General features: G+C 36.8%; 1 protein-coding gene across 5 annotated transcripts in view; it reads left to right on the forward strand.

The window, feature by feature from the left end:
* LOC148944523 (uncharacterized) overlaps positions 1 to 23,353 on the forward strand; it is a 53,024-nt gene extending 29,671 nt beyond the window's left edge. For all 5 annotated transcript variants that reach the window (XM_089099699.1, XM_089099703.1, XM_089099700.1 and 2 more), the window contains 7 exons: positions 615 to 933; positions 3,260 to 3,401; positions 5,407 to 5,669; positions 9,121 to 9,348; positions 14,882 to 15,307; positions 20,708 to 20,973; positions 22,461 to 23,353. In XM_089099699.1, the coding sequence (XP_088955825.1) occupies positions 615 to 933; positions 3,260 to 3,401; positions 5,407 to 5,669; positions 9,121 to 9,348; positions 14,882 to 15,307; positions 20,708 to 20,973; positions 22,461 to 23,199 (2,383 nt within the window). In that variant the 3' untranslated portion in view covers positions 23,200 to 23,353. The remainder of the gene's footprint in view (positions 1 to 614; positions 934 to 3,259; positions 3,402 to 5,406; positions 5,670 to 9,120; positions 9,349 to 14,881; positions 15,308 to 20,707; positions 20,974 to 22,460) is intronic.

Here is a 23,353-nt window from a genome sequence, read left to right on the forward strand (position 1 = left end):
GGTAACCCTGATGCTATGACTGTAGCTGTGATTGTTGCAATGGAAGGCAATTTTTAGAAGCTCCCCGCCGAGGAGGCGCTGACTTTCAGAAATCATGTATACAAGGTGGCGCGTGTCAAGCGTGGCAAAAGTGGAACAAGCGTGGTTGAACCATGCAAAGAATCAAGGGACTGTGCAACGCATGGCTAAACTGTGGCACGCGTGACTCCGAGATGTACGCCACGTTGCGAAAAACGGGCGACTCATCGCTCCCCGCCCTCTTAGATATTTAGTCTCCAAACAATGCTTGATTATGATAATCAAAGAAATCAGGGACAATCCTATCGCCGCTTTTTCATTTAAACAGGAATAGTTGCTTCACATATCGACCTCTGCTACTATTTAAACTTATTTTTGGGTCGTAACTGTGAACATTGAGATAGCTAGGGACGGTTAAAATAGTTTTCGTATAAGCGTTTGTACTTTTTTGGTTTCAGGCTACAACACTTGCGTTATCTAGGCTTTTGGTAATAAACCTTACAGATTTTCTTTATTTGACAAAATAATTTTTTTCCCCTTCAGCTTTGGCAGCACTGTCCGTTGTATTCCAAATAAATAATAGTTTCATTTTACAGAATGTCTGACGAAATTTATGACGATCATGATGATCCTGTTCAGGACGCAGGGGATCTAGAAGAAGGAGAGATATCAGATGATGTTGAAGCCGAGGAATCCGTATCTGCCTCTGAAGGATATAGTAGTGCAGATATTAAACCTTCAGATACCGAACCAGTTGCTGCAGTAGCAGAGGCAAAGCCAGAATCTCAGCCAGACAAACAGCACGCTAGCAAGAAAGAGAAAGATAGCAAACATGATAGAAGGTCAAGAAGACATGATAGAAGGGATGACAGAAGAGACAAGAGACGTAGAGAAGATGATGACAAAGATAGATCGGTAGGTCCTGTACAGATAAAGTGCTTGCTGTAGATTTGGCTATTCTTAGTGTCATGTTTAATCAGTAAATTAATAGATGTCCTGTATAAGTGTATGGAGTATGCTGGCCCCCCTAAGACTAAAAAAAAGTATGTCGAGAAACCCTAACTTTTGGTGATAAGGCCTAGGCAAAGTTCGTTTTCCCGTCCACTTATCGTAATATTCTTTTTGATGCCTGCTCATAAGGTCGTATCCAGGACCTTTTTTTTTGGAGGGGGGGGGGTACGAAAAAATAAAATAAAAAACGTATCAAAAATTTGTTTAGTTACTTGTTTGATATAGCCTCTACAAGTTGTTCAATCATTGACGCATTATAGAACTGAGTTTTTTCATTAGTTTCTTTTAGCTTAGCGTGAGACAAGATAAAGAGAAGTGACAGAGTAGATGGAAAATATACAACTTGGGCTATATATTTGCACATTATAGGGTGAGGGTAAAGTATTTGGACAGCGTGAAGTTAGAAAGCAATTCTCAGTATATAATATTCAGAGTAATGTTAGGGCACACCTTAGGTGTGCAGACTCGCTATACTTTACCCCACCCCCATAATGTGCAAATATATAACCCACATTTGTTTCTAAAGTGTTATATTTTTATCATACTTAGGTATATTTCAATAGGATTGAGCGTCAGAGAAACATACTAGAAGAATATTAGGTAGGGGCTATATCGTACAAGTACCTTTGTTTATATGCATTTGTGTAAGGTTTTACGAGTCGGACAAAATTTCTGGGGGGGGGGGGGTTAAACCCCTAATCTCCCTTGGATGCGGCCTTGCCTTCTCATTTCTTATTTATTTTTACAGATAATGAATTTTATCTACATAGTATCTGCTATTTCTTTGGCCATTATTCTGTTGATAAAAAAAGAACCTGGATTCTTAGCTGCTTTTCTTTCTCGAATTGCTACGATATGTGCGATCACTTCTGGGTATTAAGCTCCTTTCTCTCGCTTTTTCTCTCTCTCTCTAGCTCTCCGTTTCTCCCTCTCTTCCTCCTCTTTCTCTCCATCTCTCCCCCCCCCTCTCTCTCTCCCGTTTCATGTATCGAAAAATTTAAATTCCTTCTTTAAATTATTGATTGAGGCAATCATACAAGGGGGCCATCTTGACAAAAACAAAAAAAAAAATAACACGATTGATTGTCGGGATATACTTTGCTGAAAAACTTAGCTTTTTAGGGCGACTCGAGTTTCCTTACTATATTAGTTGGGTGAATGCTACAAAATATCCAAATACGATTTTTGTTTTAGGGGGGGGGAGCACTTGCCCCGGGCGCAGAAATTTCATAGGCGCAAAATGTCAAGTAAATAATCTAATGGTTATAATCTTTTTGTAATGTTTGAAATTTTTTTTTTACAATAATAAAGTAGAGGGCGCAGTTGGTAAAATTTTATTAATAAACAAAATTTTGTTAAAATTTGGTCTGGAAGTTTTTGGGAGACAAGGGGAGGCTGAATAAGATTATGCCCCGAGCGCAAGAGAGGGCAGAACCGCCACTGGCAATACCCAACAAGAATTTTCCGACTTTGCCACGAAAGATGTCTTTTTAAGTAATGTGTGTCGTGGGCTTCAACCAAGCCTTGTTTGTAAGAAATGATGAGCGCCAAATTCTCTTTAAACTGTCGATGAAGATTCTTTTAAACTCAGCAAGATTTTGCCAAAGTCAATCTAAGAACTTCTGTCTCTGTCTGAAAAGTGACGCCCTAGCTAAGCTTTGCTAGCCAAAGTGCTAGAGTTGTACTAAACCCTCTTTTGCCGTGTAATATATCGACGTTATTTGGAAAAAAGGATTAATCCCTTACATTACTGGAATGACCCATAAGCATTGCTACTGCTGTATCATATAAGAAGTGCAAGTACCCAATTTTGGTGTTTATGAACCCCCTTATTTAAAAAGAAGAAGAATAAGACACTGGTGTCAATTGAGGGGGACAGGGGACAGGGAGAAATTGCCCCTCCTCCCATAGTTTCCGTGAAATGATGCCACTGATAGAATGTATCCTTGTTTCCCTGCCATATATTCATTTATTGAAGCAAAATCACCAGTTTAAGTTTTACAAATAACTTTAATCTTGTGTATAAAATCCTCAGGAATGTCCCAAGAGACAAAGAGAATTTCTCTGAAGATACTTTGGAAACCTCCGTTTTACTTGACATGCAGTGCTCTTTCGCGCTTTACAGTTCATCTACCTTTTTAATACTTTATAGTAGAAACTGTCGTAAGACATGCATGTTTTATTGGCAATTTGCTCATTCCCGTATTATAATTCTTGTATATTTTTACAGCGGAAGAAAAGGCGCGATGACAAGTCTACAAAGAAGAGCGAACACGATACTGAACACAATGCAGATGAAGACGATGAACTACTCTTTATACGTGGTGCATCCCCATCTTCAAGACCTCAAAGAATGGAAACTACAGATAATAGTAAGAATTTTGTTATATTTTACTCATCTCATTGTCTCTGAATCACCCCTTTGTCTTAACTAGCTAATTATATGAATTATGCATAAAAGAGTCATTGCCGCCTCTACAGTTTTTACTGTAGAATTAATGTTTCACAGCCCTGTCAGTTACAGCACAGATTTTATAAGAGAGTGACATCAAAAGCTTTAAATTCGAACTGTTCCTACATTCAATAAAAGTGTAATATAACACATTTGGTCAAAAATGGAAGGTTCTAGTTACCATGAAACCCAAATAAGGCATAGGAATGTAAGTTAAACCTGTCGATTTTGTTCCATCACTTTGAACTAAACAGCAAATTCGATTAATTTCGCTGAAAAAACTTGGAAGGAAACAAAAGAAATAATTACCTAATAAAAAGACATCATAGGAAGAAAGTAAAATGAACTGATAAGATAGCTACTCAGACTTTTGCTCCGTTTTTTAAAGTAAAACTGACTAATTACCTTATTTGTATAATCCTGGGAATTACAGCTGTCCTTTTACTTTTATCTCTATTTCTGGGTATAGAGGACACGATATCTTTCTCCGACGAACGATTTTAGTCACTGCTTAATTTAAGCTGGATTCAAAAAGTAAATTGCTAAGATTCGACAAGAAAAATTTTTGAAAAAAAACCTTAGCTGGTTTCGAAAAGTATGAATATTTTGATTCAAATGTTCGTTTTTAAGCGACAAAACTTATTATAAAATACGTTAAGTCCTGAAAAATTTCAACTGGTGCAGTTAAGGTACAATGGAGTTTGCACTGAAGATTAGGTTTGGCAAATCAGTTAGTCATTTTAAAGCCTTTGTTGCCTAGTTTAAGTAAGATGAGCATCTCAATAAAATGGCACAGATTCAGATTTTTTCAACTTAATTCAAATCAAACTTTGAGCAAAATTCCAATTTATTGTATTTATATTGAAGTTTTATCATCACGGACAAACTGAAAGACCCGCAATTGGAACAAACTATATTCTTGAAAATATAGTGCCATCTAGTTTTTCTTCACAACTAAAAGCGTTCTTTTTCCATATTTGTTCCATTGGCCGCAAGAGGTGCTTAAATTGGCTTGTTTTCATTAAGAATTAGAGCATAGGAAGTTTCCAATCTACCCTTTATCCTTTTGAGTCTTGAAAATCTAATAGGCTATCCTTATATTTCATTGGCAATTTTAGTACAATAATAGTGACCTAACTGGGTATTCTGAGTTGATCGATACATATACTCCTAGCCTTGGTATTTGTGGCTACGCGTAATTTCCATAAAAGTATGAGATATGGAAAAGAAAACTCATTATTTTAAAAATAATGTCACAAAACAAGAAATAAATAAAGGTAAACGAGAAAAAGGAATCAATATACAAATAAAGAATTGCTAGGCGGAAAAGGTTGATAATAGTAAAAAAAAAAACAAAAAAACGCTGAATATGTGGTCGGAGAATCGTCAGTGAACAACAGAAAATAGGCCGTCTTAACGACACCAATTCTAAATTTTGGGCTCGTTGTTGTTCAGCAAAGATGAAGAAGAAATGGTTAGATTATCTTCAACCGCGTACACTAAGATTTAAAAAAATACTGTTGTTCGTAAATTAGTTTCAAATTTATTGCTTAATAAACAAATAATAAGCAATGTAAAGAGCTATTACTCTTTTTGAGAAAATTATTAATGGGAGATTGAAAGACGCGTACGAATTAGAGGGAGGGGCTCCTCACCACGTCTATACGATGCCTAAAATATTTGTTTCTAATTCTAGTTATTTTTAATAATTCACCACGTTTTCACAGTTTTGGTCAAGGGATCCCAAATGCTGTAATCTGCCCTACTTTATCATTGACTATTTCACAAAAACTGCAACATGCAACTTTTTCTGCTGTTTCCGGTTCGAAATAACAATTTTTGTCCTTTTATTTGTTTTTACACACAGAAGAAGCCGAAGCGACCCTGTCATGCAAAGTATAAAACATAAATGTTTCTTTCTTTAGAAGAGGTATTGAATCAGTCTGAGGAGCAAAAATCTCCATCCAATCGTGACCCGAGACGTGACGATAGACAAAGGCGTCGTTCCCGATCTCGCTCTCGCACAAGACATGATGACCGCGCTAAGGATCGTGATCGTGACCGTCGTGACAGAGACAGAGATCGCGGGGGTGATGGAAGAAACAGACGTGAAAGAGAGGAGAGGCCAAAACCACGACAGAAGTTTAACGAGCTTTGTGTCAGCTATTTTGAAGGAAGATGTATGAGGGTAAGCTGTTTCAGAAATAATTAAATGGTATGATGATAATTCATCCTCAGCTCCACGTTTGCCTAATCTTGCTTTCAAAAGTTGGGTATTGCTAGCCTAGAAAATACTTCAGAAATTTCTGCTAGCTTTCAAAGGTAATTCCAGGGAGTAACTTAAAGTTTATTTCAGAGGAGGGGGGGAGGTGCTTTCACGAAAAGAGCGTCATGATTTTTCGAATTTTATATTTTTTGTATTTCTTCTTTTTTGGTCCTCTCAGGGGGGGGCTAAAGTTTCCTCCCCTTGGGTGCCCTTGCACTATTAGGATTATGCAATTTTCCTGGTTGTCTTCATAGTCCTTGTTTCTGAGAAATAACAATTTAAATGAATACGCATAAACCTCTAGTTAGAGCCGCAGATCCAGCAAGCAGCCTCAAACTTTTGTTTGCAAAACATGGTCGGATTGTTGTTGTTGTGTTTTATAGCTGCTTGCTGTATGTGATTTACAAGTATTTACCTAAAAAAGGGAAACTCAAGTGTGCTCTGAGAAAGAAAAAACAGCTATCTAATGCTACGATGACAAGTTATAGTTTGTGAGAAATATCTGAGTCGCTTTATTTCGCGGTTACTATAACGAAGATGATGTAGGTAAGTTAGAATAAGATAAGGACCAAAGATAAAGAGCTACCTTTGCTGGTGGTTTCGGCAAAAAATTTGCTAATTTGAACACTAACCTAGCCCTATACATTTTAAATTCAATAAAACATAGTTTAAGAACACAGAAGAATCTGCACAATTTCGGAAAATTTCTAGTTGGATTTAAAGGAACTTATACCTCTAACCTAAATCAAAAATTGGATAAATAAAAACTAAGTTTCTAGAATTTTTTACGTTTTGTGGATTAATGCTGCACGGTTAGTCCCTCTTGTAGATTTTAATCCACTGTAGATTTTATCTTGTAAATTTTAACCCAATTTACATGTGTCAAACATTTTTACCAACTTTTTGGATTGCCGTTTGGATATCTTATCGTTACGGTTGGATCTTTATCATTTTAAACTTGAATGAGCTCCTGGCATATTTTTCTGATGTTCTCTTGAATTGCCAAGAGTTATTCCCTTGACGATTGCCTTGGGTTTTGTAGCTTTCCTTATTCTGCGCTCTTGCGTTCAGGTTCGCCACGCAAAAATGTCCGTGAAGGAGTTCGCTCCTTTTTTAAAACTTTCTTCTGCTATCAAAATTATCCAGCTCTTCATGATGATTTAGTTTTGCAAAGCTTTAAGTTCTAATTGTTTTTAGAGTCACTTTTGGAGGATCTTATGATTTCTTGGGTGGGGGACATCTCACACATATCCCTCCCTCTCTGCCTTGATAGGGCTCTTTAATGACTAAAGTGACTTGAATATGTAGTGGCAAGAGCGATGATACAATGACATGAAACGTTTTAACTTATGGTTTAAAGTAGACAGAATATTTGACTGCCAAAAGTGTGACATAAGCTATCTTTTAAAAATGATCTTTACTGTATCGAGTAAATTTTCTCCTTAAATATTTATTTTATAATCATGAAACAGGAACTTGGCAAAAGTGACTGATCGTGTTCTGATATAATGACAACATCTAAGTTAAAAATGGGTACTTGTCTGTTATAGCGCCTGTGTATATAGAAACTAATTAGAACCTGTTTCTCTGACTAATCCTAAGGAAATATCACAAAATGCTATGAAAATATAATGCTTTAGACACAAATTTGAGCTATATATTTGCATATTAGGGAAGGGGGTGTAGAGTATAGCGGTTCTGCATTCAGAATATGTTAGGGACAATTATTCTGCATATTACGAAGCAAGAATTGTTTTCTAACTTCACACCGTCCAAAAAATTTATCTCCCCCCCCCTAATGTGCCAATATATAACCCAAATTATGTATTTTCCATCTATTCTGTCACTTATCTTAGTTGGTCTTACGCTAAGCTGAAAGAAACTAACGAAGAAACCGGTTTTACAGTGCGTCAATTGTTGATAAAATTGTCAGTCGTGGTAGGTATTTCTAATATTGGTTCAGAGCTTGTGACATGGTTAATTTCCAATCAGGATGTTATGTAGAAGGATAAACAAAGGACTAGAGGTCTGTTCACTCTCTCCAAAATCTCATATTATTCCGGATTTTTCCTTTATATCTTCCATTGCATTCACCTGTTTTGCTGTTTTGACGCCACTGTGACGCTCTTGAAATCAGTTTTTGCTTACGTATTTTCGTAAATATATCATTGAGTAAATATCCGGTGAAAATATGTTTCAAGCCTCCAATAAAAAAGGTCTATAGACCTACAATCGAGCGGAGTTAAATAGAACAAATTATGTGTGCCAACGTGCTCGGTGTGGTAACACTTGCACGGTTAAAAATTCTTCGAATCTTGTCATTGGCGTAATTTCATCAAAATGCTGGGGGGGGGGGGGAAGCTGGAGCCAATTTATCCAAATCAAGTGAAAATGACAGTGAAAACTGAAAAATGAGCCATATATTACCATAAAGGCAAAGATATACTAGAGAAAACTGATCTGTTTCTCAGGATGCTTGAATAATGCATGCTTATTTTAGTTTTGACATGATTTTTTGCAGAAACTAAATCTCAGCTGGGGGAGAAAACTGAGGTCTGGAGGGGGGGGTAAATTGGGGTCTGGAGGGGGCAGTTGCCTCCGCCCCCTGCCACATAGCAAATTACGCCCCTGGATCTTATGTAAGTCAGGGGGGGGAGTAAATTTCCGCAAAATTTATACTGCTGTGGATGGGAATATTACGAGAAATACCAATCCGTTGCTTATCATTGAGTGGACATAACAGCAGTAAGTAAAGTTAAATTTAATAGAATTGGTAATAGCACTTAGTTGAGAATAGAGCAGACGCTTAAATCCCTGACTGTATAGCAAATTTCAAAACTATGTTGGTAAGCAACTTGTTTGTGATAAAGATTAGGAGAGACAGTGTCTTCCTCTCCTATAAGTCTCTTTATAGTAGATATACTCCAAAAAGAAGAGATTGTTTCTCCCTCTCAACTAATTGCATCCTGGGCCTGTAACCGAGTAATAAGAACCAACACATACAAACACATGCAACATATACAAACCCAAATAAGCATAGCGTTAATTAAATGAGTAATATTAATCTCTTGTAATTGTTTCCTGCATTGTCGTTAGAAATCAATGTGAACAAAATTTCAGCGCAATTGGAACACGAGAATTAGTTGAAATATCGCGTTAATACTACAAATGACAACAAGAACAGGACAGTGTGTTCTAATTAAGCGTTATAAATGTTATTCTCCTTATTCACGGTATGGCCCAAAACTAAGTATCCTTATTACTTTATTTGCCAGTTCAGATAATCCAGTACAGGAAATAAAATGTTTTTTAAGGAATCCTATTCGACCATTGAAATTGGTCTCCTATTCTTAATCCATATTTTTTATTTTAGGGTGAAGACTGTCGCTATATACATTCTGATGTTCCACATCGTAAATTAGAGCTATGCAAGTTTTATTTGCTTGACACATGTACAAAGAAAGACAAATGTTTATTCATGCACAAAGAGTTTCCCTGTAAATACCACCACACTGGTGCCAAACATTGTCGACTTACTGAGAAACAGTGTAAATTCAGTCATGCACCTTTGACGCCAGCCACCAGAGCTGCTCTGAGAAAAGTAAGCTCTCTATTCGCCTTTCACGCTTAGTTTTACTGAATAAGATATGGAATATTTTCAAAAGTAAATAAAAGTGGACAAATTTTTAGGAAGATTTAGACTGAAAGATTTTTTCGGAAGCGTGTCTTTAAAGAAACGTATTTACATATCAAATATCCAAACTTTCATTCATGATAGCAGTTTCTCATACTTTGCTGATCATGCAGCATTTTCCGGATATGAGGACCCCTTTTGTACTAGTTACGACACCGGAGACTATAATTTTGGAAAAACGTGAATTATAGACTAAAGTAGTAACTAGATTGCAGATTTGGTCAAGTTTCTGTTGACAGAAAAAGTAATGTCATCTTGCGGCGTAACTCACATAGAAACTCTGTGCCACACTTCATAGATGGCCTTTTGTAATCATATAAAGTAGCTAATATAGAACCTTAATTTGTACGATAAATTTAAACAAGCAAAAAACAATAAATTTAAATCTTTTCTCGTGATCTCTAAACCAATTTGGGGACGTTCTGTTTTTCGTTTTGCCCCTGATATATTCTCAAAAAGCCTACTCTTTGGCAATCTATCATCCTTCGTCCGAAAAACGTTAGCTCTTAATTAAAGTCATCTTAATCTCTTTTATTATCCCCTTCGATCCTCTAGAAACGGGATTAGTCGCTACCTTAGAAACGGAATCGAACTACATTTTTCATACAGCTTATTGTTTGATATGTGATCAGTCAAACGATTATCAAATCTATCCTTTGACGATTTAAAGAATCAAATTAGTCAAAATTAAAGAGTTAAAATTGGTATTACCGAAAATTATATACTGTTGGCTGAAAATTGCCAAAAACATAGTGCTGGTGAAATGGTAGCCAAGTGACGGTTGCTATATTATCTTAGTCTGTTTTCCTGTTGCCTGACCACCAGGTAAAATTTCAGATTTATAAGTTCAAAATCACAAGTCCTTGGCTTCATTTGTTCCCATCTTCGAGGAATAAATTGCCAAAAGCTGCTTTTGTTATATTTGTGATTGGTTTAAACCTGTCGGCTTTTTCAGGCATTTTCGGTCATGTTTTATTATTTTCTGGCATCTCTGGTCTCCATTGGGGCTTTTTATTCCTAAAAAGGTGTGTTCGAAGTGATCTTTTTTTTCAGGAAAAGTCAAACGTAAACTCACCACTTTCATTATTTTTAAAAAGAACTAGGGATGGTGTTATGCAGAATTTCACTTGGCCGACTTCGCGTGTAAAGTCATAATTTAGACAGGGCTTTGCGCTTAATTCTGAAAGTTGGAATTATATTGCAGTTTTAATGTATTGAGCTTGTGGAAACAAATTTCTGCAAAATTGAAGCTTCGTTTGTTTAAATAAGATGAATCTTAGCTTATTATTATCTTTCGAAAATTAGATTTTTTTTTTCTCCTTTTAGCTTGAAACTGGCCCGGCATTTAGACAGGGCTAAGGAGCCTATATGAAGACAAGCAATTTTCTTGCATTGATTCGTGACGTCTTAATTTTTTTTACGACGAAGTTTTTTGAAGTTTTGAAAACGATAAAGCAGCTCTTCTTGTAAATGACCTAAACTTGTATTTATTTAAACTCGCTAACCATTTAGAACAAAACAGAACATAAAAATATTTTTTTTTAAAGAAAATAGATCAGATATATCTGTATTGAGCCAATTTTCCCGAATCAAGTGAAAATGACAGCGAAAACTGAAAAAAATGAACCATATAGTACCATGAAGTACCATAAAGGTAAAGATATATTAAAAAAAATTGACCTGTTTCTGTGGATGTTTGAATTATGTAGGCTTATCTTTGTTTTGACGAGATTTTTGAAGAAACTAAAGTTAAGCTAAGGGGGGGGGGGCAAAGAGGTCTGTGAGGGGTAATTTCCCCCTGCCCCATAGCAAATTACACCCCTGTTGTATTCAAGGGTGTCTGCAGGATGAGGGTCAGAATGGCGATAAAGGATAAAAGATTATGTAGGTTTTTAATCTGAACGGTCGAAGATCTTCCTGCCCATCCACTTCTACTGTTGTGGTAAAAACGTTACTAGAATTTTATTATACAAAACTCTTGTGTAATTGAAAATTTTTATTGGATACTCGAATTTTACGTAAAATTGAAATTATAATGTAAGATTTTTAAGTTCTAAATAAGATTAATTTTAAAGTTCATTTAAAAAAAAAGTTTTTCAAAGAAAAATAAAAAGTTGTTTTCTTAAAACGTCTAACTTAAATCGAACAGAAACTACTATAGATGAATAAATTAAACCTAAAATGAACGTAAATTAGAATAAAAAAAAGTATTTCAAAATTAAAAAAAGCACGCATTACGATCGATGAATAAATTTAACCTTAGACGAACACAAATAGAAATAAATCATCAAGTCGAACTTAAAACAAACAGAAATTACCACGAATAAGAGTGTCACCACCTGCTTAAATTTATCTAATGCTAGCCTACAGTTTAGTGAAAAAAGATATTTTTAAACAGTTTCTTTTTATTATTATAAAATTAAAAATCAAAGATTGCCGAAACTTCTAGGAATTCTTTTTTTTTATATTATCATTTTTTTTAAGCTAGCAGTCTAGTTTAATTAGTCTGATGTGTAGTGAATTTTCATTAATAATTTCTTGCTTTTAAGTATTTAGACAAATTAATTGATTCGCCAGTACAAAATTTTAATTGAAGACGCTAATCACATTGCTATAAAACTTGCCAACGTTCGTTTTATTTAGGTATCAAATATTCTACACTTATGAATGGGACAAAATACAAAGTTATGGTTGAATTATTCTCAGATACTATTTATTTTTCCTTTAACTTTGATTATTACTCAATATTATTGTCTTAATTATTGCTGAGTAACCAGGATTACTCTTTACCTTTGAAAGACTGTATCTTTGGAAAATGTTTTATTAAGTTGATTATGAAAAAATATCGCATGCGTGTTTCAAGTGTAATTGCATGCTCTGTTCGGTTGAATAATGAATTCATAATTAAAATAAAGACATATTTAAAGACAAATTTATTTTCGTCTATCCAAAAAAATAAAACATTGAATCAGTCATTCAAGGGTTAACACTCTATGGCCTAAGTCCTTTACCCCTTATATTTCCTTTAGTTTTTTTAATTAAAAAATAATCGTTTTAGTTGTTGAAATAAGTTTCCAATTGTGTCCTCCTCCCTCCTCTCTACTCCTTTCATAGCATAACTCCTGTAACAATTATTGCTCTTTTGTAGCACTTAGATACAGTCTCTGTCCCTAAAGACGTATTTGGAGAATAATCGTTTTTTTTGTTAAAATAAGTTTCCAATTGTGTCCTCCTCCCTCCTCTCTACTCCTTTCATAGCATAACTCCTGTAACAATTATTGCTCTTTTGTAGCACTTAGATACAGTCTCTGTCCCTAAAGACGTATTTGGAGAATAATCTTTTTAATTGTTAAAATAAGTTTCCAATTGTGTCCTCCCCCCTCCTCTACTCCTTTCAGAGCATAACTCCTGTAACAATTATTGCTCTTTTCTAGCACTTAGATACAGTCTCTGTCCCTAAAGACGTATTTGGAGAATAATCGTTTTTATTGTTAAAATAAGTTTCCAATTGTGTCCTCCACCCTCCTCTCTACTCCTTTCATAGCATAACTCCTGTAACAATTATTGCTCTTTTGTAGCACTTAGATACAGTCTCTGTCCCTAAAGACGTATTTGGAGAATAATCGTTTTAATTGTTAAAATAAGTTTCCAATTGTGTCCTCCCCCCTCCTCTACTCCTTTCAGAGCATAACTCCTGTAACAATTATTGCTCTTTTGTAGCACTTAGATACAGTCTCTGTCCCTAAAGACGTATTTGGAGAATAATCGTTTTAATTGTTAAAATAAGTTTCCAATTGTGTCCTCCTCCCTCCTCTCTACTCCTTTCATAGCATAACTCCTGTAACAATTATTGCTCTTTTCTAGCACTTAGATACAGTCTCTGTCCCTAAAGACGTATTTGGAGAATAATCGTTTTTATTGTTAAAATAAGTTTCCAATTGTGTCCTCCTCCCTCCTCTCTACTCCTTTCATAGCATAACTCCTGTAACAATTATTGCTCTTTTGTAGCACTTAGATACAGTCTCTGTCCCTATAGACGTATTTGGAGAATAATCGTTTTAATTGTTAAAATAAGTTTCCAATTGTGTCCTCCCCCCACCTCTACTCCTTTCATAGCATAACTCCTGTAACGATTATTGCTCTTTTCTAGCACTTAGATACAGTCTCTGTCCCTAAAGACGTATTTGGAGAATAATCGTTTTGATTGTTAAAATAAGTTTCCAATTGTGTCCTCCTCCCTCCTCTCTACTCCTTTCATAGCATAACTCCTGTAACAATTATTGCTCTTTTGTAGCACTTAGATACAGTCTCTGTCCCTAAAGACGTATTTGGAGAATAATCGTTTTAATTGTTAAAATAAGTTTCCAATTGTGTCCTCCTCCCTCCTCTCTACTCCTTTCATAGCATAACTCCTGTAACAATTATTGCTCTTTTCTAGCACTTAGATACAGTCTCTGTCCCTAAAGACGTATTTGGAGAATAATCGTTTTAGTTGTTGAAATAAGTTTCCAATTGTGTCCTCCTCCCTCCTCTCTACTCCTTTCATAGCATAACTCCTGTAACAATTATTGCTCTTTTGTAGCACTTAGATACAGTCTCTGTCCCTAAAGACTTATTTGGAGAATAATCGTTTTGATTGTTAAAATAAGTTTCCAATTGTGTCCTCCTCCCTCCTCTCTACTCCTTTCATAGCATAACTCCTGTAACAATTATTGCTCTTTTGTAGCACTTAGATACAGTCTCTGTCCCTACAGACTTATTTGGAGAATAATCGTTTTTATTGTTAAAATTAGTGTCCTAGTGTGTCATCCCCACTCCTCTACTCATTTCAGAGCATAAATCCTCTAACGATTATTGCTCTTTTCTAGCACTTAGATACAGTCTCTGTCACTAAAGACGTATTTGGAGAATAATCGTTTTGATTGTTAAAATAAGTTTCCAATTGTGTCCTCCTCCCTCCTCTCTACTCCTTTCATAGCATAACTCCTGTAACAATTATTGCTCTTTTGTAGCACTTAGATACAGTCTCTGTCCCTACAGACTTATTTGGAGAATAATCGTTTTTATTGTTAAAATAAGTTTCCAAGTGTGTCCTCCCCCCTCCTCTACTCCTTTCAGAGCATAACTCCTGTAACAATTATTGCTCTTTTCTAGCACTTAGATACAGTCTCTGTCCCTAAAGACGTATTTGGAGAATAATCGTTTTGATTGTTAAAATAAGTTTCCAATTGTGTCCTCCTCCCTCCTCTCTACTCCTTTCATAGCATAACTCCTGTAACAATTATTGCTCTTTTGTAGCACTTAGATACAGTCTCTGTCCCTAAAGACGTATTTGGAGAATAATCGTTTTAATTGTTAAAATAAGTTTCCAAGTGTGTCCTCCACCCTCCTCTACTCATTTCATAGCATAAATCCTGTAACAATTATTGCTCTTTTCTAGCACTTAGACACAGTCTCTGTCCCTAAAGACGTATTTGGAGAAGCCAATCGTGTACCACATTCTGATCATCCCAATCATTCAGCAGAATTTCCTTCAGCCAGAGGTCATATTCCATCGATTTTTGACCTAAACGTTCAACCTCCTCCAGGCCTTACTTATAAAGCGAAGAAAGAGCAGACAGAAGCTATGCTTGAAGAACATCATGAGGATGATGATGAAGATGAAAGTGGATTGCAAATTGATTTGGGGGATACTAGTAAAGTTGAGGAAGAGACCGTAGAGCCTAAGCAAGAAATTGAGAAAAGAAATGTCATAGAATCGGAACAACAAGTCGTTATTAGTAAAAGCAAAGACACCCAGTTGAGTGGGGATGATGTTCCTTCTGAGGCAGTCCCAGTGAAGAAACCTGATGAGATATCTAGTTCTGTAAGTGTTGCTTTTATTAATCTTTTTAAGGTCTAAATAGAGGCTCATATGAAATGCAAATCTATAACCGTGTTCTTAAAAATATTGTAAATACCGCAAAAACACGCGTTGTATGTTCTTAAAAAAAAAAAAAGCACCGTGGGAAGAGTGAGAATGTTTGGGTTGTAGTTAGTCCTGCTTCAGGGTAAAATATTTTTATTAATGTTACTTTGACGCTTAGTCAGTAAAATAATCTCGTAGTTTTACGTTGTCACAAGACTTAGTTAACCCAAAGTGATTTAAACGTAAGTTAGGAGGAAGTAAGAGAGAGGTGGTGAGAGGAGGGGCTCTAAAGTTTAGTTTCATATACGTTTTATCAAACTTGAAAATGTGAATAGTCATAGAACAAATACGTATCTCTGCAAGGATAATCTTCACTTTGGGACTGTTAGAAGTGCAATGTCTATCATTTGTAATAAATGCATGATATGCCCTGTGGTTTATTGTCTATGAAATTACTTTGTTATTGTCAATTGACTTATCAGGCATTCTATTTTCAGTTAGACATAGACATAGACATAGGTTTATTAAGATCGAACAGCGTAGCCATGGCTAATTTATGTCGTCTTTACAACAATATGAAAAAAAAAAATACAAATAACACTATAAAAAAACTAACACGTGAATTCAAATAAAACTAATTCTTGTTGTATGCTTCTACGAAAAAGGGGACAAACGGGTTTTGGTAGCGGTTGGTCCTGCAGACAGGGGGTTGTAGCTTCGACTGGGATCTGGTTCTTTGGTTAACAGGAGCATCGGGTGGGAGGATCAGTCTGTGATGGGGCGAAGATAGCAGTGACTTGCCGAGGGACATGATCAGTGATAATTGCCTGTTGCTGAGAGATTCAAGGTTCAGTTCTTGCAAGAGTTTGTTGTAGTCGTCACTTCTGTTACCAACAATTATGTTAACAGCTCGTTTCTGCAAAGATTCAAGGTCATCGCAAAGGTAGTGGGTGCTCTGGACAAAAGGTCCCCAGACAGCGACGGCATATTCGAGTAGAGGTCTCACATACGTAATATAGGCATTTTTTAGGCTTTGAGTGTCGCAGCCAAACCTGCGCATCAGGACTAAGGTCTGAAGTGATGCATTGCCAGCCTTAATAACCTTCTCCACGTGTTCGGTGAATGTGCAGTCCATCGATAATGTGACTCCGAGGATTTTTGCAGATGGAACAACAGGGAAAGGGACTTGCGGGAATTCCAGATCACGTTTTAAGGGGCAAAACCTGAGGATCATTGATTTATCTGCATTCAGTGTCAACTTGTAACGTTCACAGTCCTCAGAGAAGGATGCCAGAAGGGTCTCGCTGAACTGACGTTCGATTACACCTTCTCTGACGAGGTATTTGAGGACAAATGATAAATCGTCGACGAATTTGAGTCGCTCTTCGAAATTCTGAAGGAGGAAGTTGATGAGGGAGATAAATATGAAACCAGCAAGTCTTGTACCCTGAGGGGCTCCAAAGGTAAGTTTAGACCAGTATGAGATCAAGTCACCTTCAAACAATGGAAGTACACACTGCATTCTGTCCTGAAGGAAGCTCATCACTAATGCAAGAGACCGCTTCTGTGCGCCCATTGCTCGCATATTTTTTGCTGCCGTAAGATGACAAATCAGGTCAAATGCCTTCCTGAAATCGGCGAGAGCTAGGTCAATGAAGGTACAGCCCTTGTCAAGCCACTTAAAGATAATGTCAACTAGGCGCACGAGGTATATCGAGGTATTGCAACCTTTGAGGCCGCCATACTGGTAACGGTCTATATTTTCCCGCGTTTGCTTGAGCAATTCACGCAGGATGAATGACTCGGTGACTTTTGCAAAGGTAGATGTGATTGATATCGGTCGTAACTCGTTGCAACATTTGGGTGTTTTAGTCTTCGGTATAACACGCACAAATGCGCGTTTCCAGCACGACGGGAAAGTTGACTGGGCGAAACATTTGCTGATGATGTGTCCAAGTGGCTTGGCCAGGAAAAGAGAGAACTCTCGTATTAACCTTATAGGCAGCTCTTCAGGAAAAGAGCTACTGGATGGACACAACTTGTTCAGCTCTTTGAAAACTTGATGCTCAACTATTTCGATTTCACCTTCGTCAGGGAATATTGACAGTAGATTCTCTATTTCAGTGTTAGTTGGGGCAGGAAAGGATGTACAAATGTCAGTAAAGTAATTGTTGACGTCATTTGCACTCACGAGTGACCCATCATCGTTCAGAATACGGATACTGGATGATACTGTTTTTCCAGCAATCTGCCTCACTAGACGGTGCCATTTACGGGGATCATTTTTTATTTCAGGGTCCGAAAGGAATTTTCCGAAGGACTTTCTTGCCTCGCGACAAAGGCTAACTATTTTGTTTCTTAATAATCGTAACGACGTTGCGTCACCACTTGACTGCCTTACAGTGGTTTTTTCGCGAATCAGCTGTTTTATTTTTGGAGTGATCCAGGGCTTGTCAGATTCTCTCACGACAAATTGCTTTTCCGGGAAAACTTCTAAGTATTTGTCATAGAGTAGGGACTGAAATATTTCTGCTTTCCTGTTGACATCGCTTTCGTTGTATACTTTGCTGAAGCAGTGAGTACCGACCCACAGTCCGTACGTATTAATAGCAGACTTCGTGATAGGTCTCCGGAGTACTTTTATTTTCTTAAGCTTCTTGATTTCACTTTTTGCCTTCATCAGCAGAGTGTGATGGTCCGATTTGCCCAATGGCCCGTTCGAAGACACGTCTTTGTAATATGGAGCAAGGTTTGTAAGAATAAGGTCAAGGGTGCTCCCGGTCACATGGGTGGGTATCTTGACCACTTGTGACATACCCAGCGTATTGGCAAGCCATTGTTTCTTTGTTTGGTTGAAGTCACCAGCTATTATGAAGCCCGGGCGGCTATACCGCTGTCGTAATGTGTCTAACGTAGACTGAAGGTAGGATACCAACAGCCGTCTGTTTTTGGCGCTTTCAGGATAGTAGATACTTGCAATAATGATGCAAGAGACATCTCGTGGTAAATGTTTTGGCTTGCATAATGCCCAGATCGTTTCATGGTTAGGGTCATTGAAGTTATCTAAATATTTGCAGGGGATATCATCGCGTACATACAGGGCAACACCTCCGCCAATCCTGTCTGTTCTAGTGTTCAAGAAAACCTTGTAACCAGCCATCCTTCCACTTGTTTCGTTGAGCTGCCATGTTTCGGTAATTGCGGCGATATGGATGTTATTCTGACGTAGAATGACATCTAACTCATCTACTTTATTCGTTAGTGAGTGGACGTTGCTCAGAAGGAAGCTTGGAAGTTGGTGTTTACAAGAGAGAACCTGCGGTGATAATACTGGAGGACAATCAGACCCGAAATCATTGGTAGGAGTATTGTTGTCAGGAATCAGCCGGGGCGGTAGGCTCACGCGCGGGTTTAAAGTCACGTAATTTTGTTTATATTAACGATATTTTTTCTATTTTGAATTGAGATAGATAATAAGGAAATTTCAAACGGTGTCTCGGACTTACCAACTGGTATACAATGATAATCAAGTTGTACTTCTAGCTCAAAACTGAAAAGTGCTTATGATCAATGCTGCCAACTTAGCGTTTGCACTCTTAAAATATCTTTGTTTGAGAGTTTAAAGGAAAGCTCGATGCAAAATTAGATTAGCATTAAAAAACTTTTGATGATAAACTAAACGAATTTGATAAAACATAGCTTAATAAAGTATAAATCAAAGGAGAAAAGACGCAGGTAATACTATATCTTTAAGTCCTGCAAACGAAACTTCATTTTTTGGGAGAGGAGGGGGTGTAAAAAACTCGAAGAAGTGCGTTCTAGCCGCACACTTCAATTTTTTCCTGGAGGATTCATTAGATCAATCTTAGGAAGGGATTGCACGCAAGGCTCCTGTCTTGTCTGTAGGTATGCTTTACTAGAACCTAGGTAAGATGGAAAATATCTCTAAACTGAATTTGAATATAAAGATTCAGCATTTTGAAATCAAAAATGTTTTGGGGCATAGAGATTGTCAAAGATCGTCCTTTTACGCCATCCATCCAGGGTCAAACGAAAAGCTGGTCGTCCGGAATGAGGGGGGAAGGGGTCGTAAGGAAGTACTTTAAGGAAATTAGAACTTCATGGGAGGGGGTAAAGAGACAACATTTGAATATATTGGGGTGGAGGAAGAGCGTGCGCAGCTGTGTTGGCCTCAGGCGGCTCGGTGCTGCACTTATTTCTTAGTAGTAGTATTAGTAGCTCCTGATCATAGCTCCGAATCCTAACCGTCACGAGTGGTAAACATGGCGTGCAAACTTTAAGTTTTTTGCCGACACTTTTACTTGAGGAATTTTGCTGCAAGTTTTATCTTATTTGTCGAAATGAAGTAACCCTCAAGACTAGTATCGAACTGAAAACTGAAAACGAACTGAAAATAAGTTTTGGTAATTGTACATTGCATGCCCAGGTATGCCAAGCATGGCACGCGAATGTTCTGTCTTGCTGGGATTAATATAAATTAAATAATAAGAATATAAGTGAAAAATTAGTGTAATTTTCTAAAATTTTTTACAACAAATATATTTATTTGTTATAAACAAAGAGTTATAATAATTATATAATTATATATAATTATATAATATATAATTATATATAATTATATGTTATAATAATTATATAATTTTTTACAACAAAGAGTAGGTGACATTAAATAAATTATGAGATATTGTTAAAGAAAATTTGAAAGTCACCGAGAGGAGAGGAGGTGGGAATTAAAAAAAAAAATTATAAAAAAAAACAAAAAAAAAACAACAAATATATTTTTGATTGTATGATCCCGCTGTAGATTTTTCTATAGATGTATTTTATTTAAAAAATAAAAAATAAACATTTTGTTATTTGATTTTTATGGAATTGGTATAAGTTTACTGTAAACAGCTAATAAAGGCCGCTATGTGTAGGTTCAGGGATGGAATCTCTGGCTAGTCACTGGGGAATATTCGGTCCCCAACTCCAGCGTGAGCAGCTATATTTTCAAGCTACTTTTAATTACGGTGCAAAATTATATCATGTTAAAAAAAAAATGCGTAACACTTTTCCGACCAAGAAAGTTTCCAGTTCTCCTTGCACTGTATTTTTTTGCAGCATATACCCTCCCCCTCCCCTCCCCCTATTTGTCAAATGGAAAATTTAATGTTCGAAAAAAATGTAAAGATTTTCCTTGTCAAAAAAGTTTTAACCCCCCCCTTCTTGAAATTTGTTTGCAAACCCCATCCCTCACCCCCTGGAACAGTTTATGCCGGTAGCCTTGGCTTCATTTATCTGATTTAATGAAATTAAACAACGACAAACATTAAATGATTCTAATATCTATTTTAGACGTCTACACAAAGTGTTTCATCCCTGCCAATCAAGTTGGACAAGTTCAGTATAGCCGAGGCTTTACAGAATCTTACAGAATCACTTTCTGCGGAACAGCTAACGCAAATGCTAGAGTTTGTCAAGAATAAGAGCTCTCAAATACATGGTGATCAGCCGAAAGTACAAACTGCCACAGCCGCTCAGCAATCCCAAATCTTGCAGCAGCAAACTGCCACGCCGCCGGATGACTCCTCAGTAAAGTTATCGCCTGTCTCAGTTGAACCGTAAGTTCATTCCTTCTATCATACAATTAGAAAGGGTGAAGAAAGCGAGAAACATTTTTCAGTTACCTAAAAAAAGGGAAAGCACAGATGTTTAGGCTGACTTCTGCTAAGCCGTCGTCAGTGTAAGGACATACCAAAAAATCGGGAAACCGAACATACGAATACTGTATGGAAAGTAAAAAAGGAAGAAGCGCTTGGAAAAAGGAGATATAAAATTTAATTAATCCACATAAAGTAATCAAAGTAAATCAGATTTTACTGTTTTTGTCTTCCTTTTCAATAAATTTTATTTTCAAAATTTCATGCTTTAAAATCATGAGCAGTGCATAATGAAGAGCTCTATGAGCAGTGCATAATGATAAGCACATACTGAAGAGCTCTATGAGGCTTCAAACTGGTGTTATACAGTGTAATAAGATATAATAAAATATTCTATACCAGAAACTGATCTATTGTATACAACGAGAACATGCTGTAGACGCAATAATGTATAATGAAAGTTATCTTTCTTTTTTGCCAAGAACTTATCGACCATAAAAATAAGAACAGGATTTAGAACCTTAGGAGGCTCTAGACGTGTACTACACGCTGTATTAAGATGAGATAACTTGTTAAGAATTTATGACAAGTATATACTATAAAGAAACTAGTTAAAATATTAATTTATAATGCAAAGCATCAATTTTCAGCTGTCAGTCAGCTGATTACCCACATAGCCTAATATTTTATTAATGCCCTGGACAGATGCAAGTAGCAAGATCCAGGAATGTAGCCAGAGGGGAGAGTGGATCAGGGGTGGAGCTTGTGCAGTAGAGAAATAAAAGAATAAATTAAGCGTAAATTTATGCGTGCACAGGACTGAGATGGTATATTCCTCTTGAGTGGGTTCCTGAGGACGCCCATCCGCTTCCCCATGGACATTTCTTCTACGGCTATAGAGTATGAAAATTCTCCATTTTGATCATAAGAGTGTACACTCGTTAAGCTTAAGACTCCTTCGCTGGCTGTGTAAGCATGTGTTATAAACTGTGTTTTGCTGTAAGAAAAGGCAAAACTTACAAATCGAAAAATTATAAACATACCTATGAAAGTGAAAAAGAAAGGAAACGCACCCATATTTATAGAAACAGACTCTCGGCTAAAAGAAGTAAACCACTGCTAAGACATTAAAGAAACAATACATATTTATTAACCTCAACACATATTTATTTCACAAATGCATATTAAACTCTTTGGGTTACTCAATCATTAGTTTTAATTTATAAGACCTCAAACTGTTATATTGAGCCTTTATTTTTTTTTCTAAGAGGTCTCGTCATTTAGAACTTGCTTACATTTCGATCAAATTGTTAATGTCATCAACACCATCATTATTGTCACCAATCATTATTCTATCTTGTGTAAGAACTGATTTTATCTGAACGTCCGAAATTTACCCTTGAGATGTCGATTATCAAATTTAATCACCACATTTTTCAATTTTTCAGGACCCTTGGAGCTTCATTGGCTGCCAGTGCTTCAGCAGCTCCTGCAGTACGAGACCCACGACTTGCAAGGGATCCAAGACAAAGAGCAGCAGACCCTCGCTTAAAACAAGCTAATGTTGCATCGTCAGCACCTAAGCCCCAGCCACAACAAGGACCGAAACCTGAGATGCTAAGTATTCCAGCAAAAGCAGATGTGCCTAAATCTACAGATGTTGACCTAAGGAATAAGTTCGTGCTTCCTCCCTTAACATTATCTGACAAAGATTATAGACCAAATGATATTGATATGCGGCAGTTAATTGGCCAGGGACCTATTAATCCTTTTACTAGTGGTATTGACTTAAGAGAGAAGCTGCCAGACCCTTTGAGTATGCTCCCATTCCGACCAGCGCCCATGCATCCTCCCGCGAGAGAAATTGATGCTTCCCTAAATTCTCATCCTCCTCTTGAATGGAAAGTGATAACTTTTAGTCCACCTGCACCAGACTATTCTAATGTGAAATTCAACCCTGCGGATCCAAGTGTAATTTTAGACCCTCGTTTACAACGTTTTTTGAAGAAAGGAGGCGAATCAAGAGCAACCCCAGTAGTTTCCCCTCCTTCTGCCCATGTGTCACCTAATGTATATAATCCAGCTATAGAAAAGCCACAGGTGGCAGCTTATGACCCACGAGCTGATTTGAAAACGGCTGAAGGATTTGTTCCTCGACGAGTAGATCCGCGACTTGCTCGGCGCTAGTATCCAAAGGGAGCTTTGTCTTCTTCATCGTCTGTGATTCCTTTTTTTCTTCCATTTGTTTTTCTAAGAAAACTACAGAGTTGGCTTTATAAGAAATTTTTGTCTTGTATAAATAATCCTTGTATGTATTTGGTAATTAAATTTTTATTAATTT

The sequence above is a fragment of the Artemia sp. Qi Xiang Cuo genome, chromosome 14, assembly GCF_049724085.1.
Source record: "Artemia sp. Qi Xiang Cuo chromosome 14, ASM4972408v1, whole genome shotgun sequence".
NCBI classification, from domain to species: Eukaryota; Metazoa; Arthropoda; class Branchiopoda; order Anostraca; family Artemiidae; genus Artemia; species Artemia sp. Qi Xiang Cuo.